General features: G+C 37.8%; 1 protein-coding gene across 1 annotated transcript; it reads right to left on the reverse strand.

Annotated features, from left to right (window-relative positions):
* Nucleotides 1–385: 385 nt before the first annotated feature.
* LOC107873563 (40S ribosomal protein S8) lies at nucleotides 386–1614 on the reverse strand (the record flags this gene model as incomplete). Its single annotated transcript, XM_016720463.2, is given in 3 exon segments — nucleotides 386–651; nucleotides 754–929; nucleotides 1284–1614. Coding segments are annotated over 3 exon segments (592 nt in total), but the record flags the coding sequence as incomplete, so codon positions are not given.
* Between the last annotated feature and the right edge of the window lie 1889 nt (nucleotides 1615–3503).

The following is a 3503-nucleotide window of genomic DNA, read 5'->3' on the forward strand; positions in this document are numbered from 1 at the left end:
GACAGCTGACGTGAGCGAGTGTGTTACACTCACAAAAAAAGTATTTAAAATGTTACTTTTTAGTAGGTTCAAAGCAGATGACCAACATATAAGTAAGAGTAACCATAATACAAAACGAACATAGTACAAAAATCCATCGTCATTTTGACTAAAAAGGATGAATGAAACTCCACACCCAATGGAGATCTACAGAACCACCCACCCCCACACCCCGATTTTTCTGTTTCGACTTTTATTATGAAGTTTCTGGCTTAAAATGTAGACCTAGTAGTAAGGGTAGTAGGTTATAGAATTACATCAGATATGTTGTCAGACAATTATAGAGCCTCTGCTTGCAAAACCAAGGTGTCCAATTCAGGCAAATTCAAGTCACAACTAGCAAAACTGGCAGTAAAATTGTAAACTAAGAATTGCTAATAACAATTAAATCCAGGCATCATTTTGAATTTGTGGTGGTGCATAAGATATAAAAGCGGCGTACAAAAACACTCTCTCCAATGAAACTTAATAGAACAAAGCCGAAAAAGACAGGGAGAAGACTAGTCAGGGCATTCCGAAAGCACCACTTAAGCAGCAGCACCAGATGCCTTGCCTTTCTTCTTTTGAAGTTTCTTCATATAGAATTCCAACTCTTTCCCTTCCAAAATGTACCTATCAGTGTCAGTTTAAGCCAAATCAGCGGGTGGAACCAAGTGCGAAAAATGGTATTTGGGGTGGGGAGAGTGATTACCGAGCGTCTGAGCATAAGCTTACCCGTCAGCTCGGCCACATTGACCAGGGCGGGATGAGATGCAGGCATATAGCCTACCAGAGCCAAACTGTTCTTCGAGATGAATATCAAGTTTACGATCCTTCTGGCGTTTCTCAAGTTTCCGGACTACATGGTTGCTCTTCTTAGCTTCCTCAGCTGGAGCAGCAGCTTCTCCATCCTTCAATGTTGCCACACAAAAAACATCAGTAAATATACAACAATGACAACATACCTTGTTGAATCCCACAAGTGGAGTCTAGGGAGGGTGGTGTGTACGCTGCACTACCTCTACCTTGCGAAGGTAGAGCGGCTGTTTAAGAGTATCAGTATAGATGCGAGAAAATATTCCATACAATGCTCACACATCACTTAAACAAACAGAATTACAAATCATTGAACGAGTCACTAGCAATCCATATAGAAAAAGAAAGATAATTATGACAGGAGGAAAAATAAATTTAGGATGACATATAGTAAGCAATATAAGATCCTCTGTATAATTAAGTAGGGCGGTTTGACTATCCAGAAGTACCTCAGTAGTTTCCTTCTTAGCAGTCCCCTTCTTTTTCCTACCAATGTCGACACCGTAGTGCTGTAAGTACCACTGTTTAAATGGTGCTGCATCAACTTGGACGATTGCACTCTTGACAAGAGTTTGTGTGCGGACAAGCTCATTGTTCGAGGCATTGTAGACCACATCAAGGATACGAGTTTTGCGGGTGACTGCTTCACTACCCCATGAATAGTTTCCTGTATCCAATCTCAGTGCCCTCCACTTCACATTGCCACCACGCACACGAATTCGCCTGACTGTCTTGTTACTTGAAATCTTGGTATTAGCTGGCTGGCGTCCAAGCTCGTACCTTTAGAGAATATTATGAAGATAAGAAAATTGACACACAATATGTGCAGCCCGAAATCTTGGTGCATGCACGGGTTTTCCATAACATCATCTTATATAGAGTTATCTTTCAACACATTTTACATCCAAAAACATTCAATTTATCTCAAACTAAAAATGAAAACAGAGTAAACTACTATTACCGCTCTGCTTGATACTAACTACAATTATTATACAGCATAGTCAGAAAAATCTTCACAATATAGCCTAGTTGCCCAGAGATATTCTTTAGTCAGGAAAAAGAAGCATAAAATCTGTTTTCATTTTTACAGAAAAAGGACAATTAATCAACCCCAAGAATCACATTTGATGTAATGTCAACAATTCAATAGGTGAACATCTATGAACAACAACAACAACAAAAAAAAAAAAATGTGATTAGTGATAATATAACCCCCTAAATCCTAATAAAAACACACTGAACAGCCCCAATCAAATGAACTCACACTGAAATGCAGTGTTTTTAAAGCGAGAAGCAAAGCATATGCTTCTTTGAAGTGACGCACATTGTTCATCTTCATAAAAGAATTCTTGAAGGGCATAGGAAACTGGCCTCGGAATTGCAGAGATGAATTTAAAATTTGTAAAATCAATTTATCATTGAAAAATATTAATTTCAGTTTTTATAATACAATAATGTCAAATATAACATTCAACCATGCATGAAAGAACTTCTAGTAATCATATAACAAGATGATTAGTAATATTGTTCCTGCATTTTCTCTTCATTCCTTTCCATATTTTAAAATCAAATTCAAAAGTAATCCACCATTTCTCACTAAGAACAATTTCTCCCTCGTTATATATGAAAATTTTCTGAAGCAATATTGCTTCACAGTTCACGCAGCAAAGAAGGAAGATATTTAGGCATTTAGCCAATTTAAACAACCAATCGGACTCTAAAGAACAGGTACCACATATTTGCAAAATCCAAACTTGCCTGATTCCAAACTCAATGCTAATTTAACACAAGACCCCCGTCGTCCATCATTGAAAATGGTACATCTAAATTGTGTCTGTATTAGTGATGAATCACTATCTCAAATGAATCATTTCTTCACACAGGTAAAGATTATGTAAAAACTTCCTCGAGATCTCACTTATCAGGTTCCATCGTCCTAGCATCTCATTACCATACGACAGGCTAATGCAGTCATATACTCACATCAATCAACCATCCTTCAACCTAACTAGCATCAATCAATCAATCAACTGCGTCCCAACCCTAAAATTAGGTAAGCTCAGCGAGTTGCTGGTGCGCAAACACACACATATATAAGCATTTTAGGTTTGATTGGGATTGTAGTCCCCGATTATAATTCTTGAACTAATTTATCCCACTGGGAGGTGGAATGAAATTTGAATATATGACTGCATTAGCCTGTACATTGTCCTATCATCTCATTACCATATGGCAGGCTAATGCAGTCATATACTCGCATGAATCAACTATGTTTCAACCTAACTAGTATAAATCAATCAACTGCGTCCCAATCCTAAAATTAGGTAAGCTCAGCAAGGTTGCTGGTGCGCAAACACACATGTATATAAGCATTTTAGGGTAGCTTGGGATTATAGTCCTCGATTATAATCCCTGAACTAATTTATACCACCTGGGAAATTTAATGAAATTTGTAGTCCCTCCGTTTTAAAAAGAATGGCCTACTTTCCTTTTTAGCTATGCTGCACAGACTCTTTAAACATGTTGGCAGGTGCGTGTCGGATCCTCCAAAAATATTATATTTTTGAAGGATCCGACAAGGGTAAGACAACAATTTTGGAGAGTCGAGCAACTTAGCTTTTTCGTCCGTTTCAAAAAGAATGACCCCTTTTTTGTTTTGGCAATACTTT

Source organism: Capsicum annuum, chromosome 6 (genome assembly GCF_002878395.1).
Source record: "Capsicum annuum cultivar UCD-10X-F1 chromosome 6, UCD10Xv1.1, whole genome shotgun sequence".
NCBI lineage: Eukaryota > Viridiplantae > Streptophyta > Magnoliopsida > Solanales > Solanaceae > Capsicum > Capsicum annuum.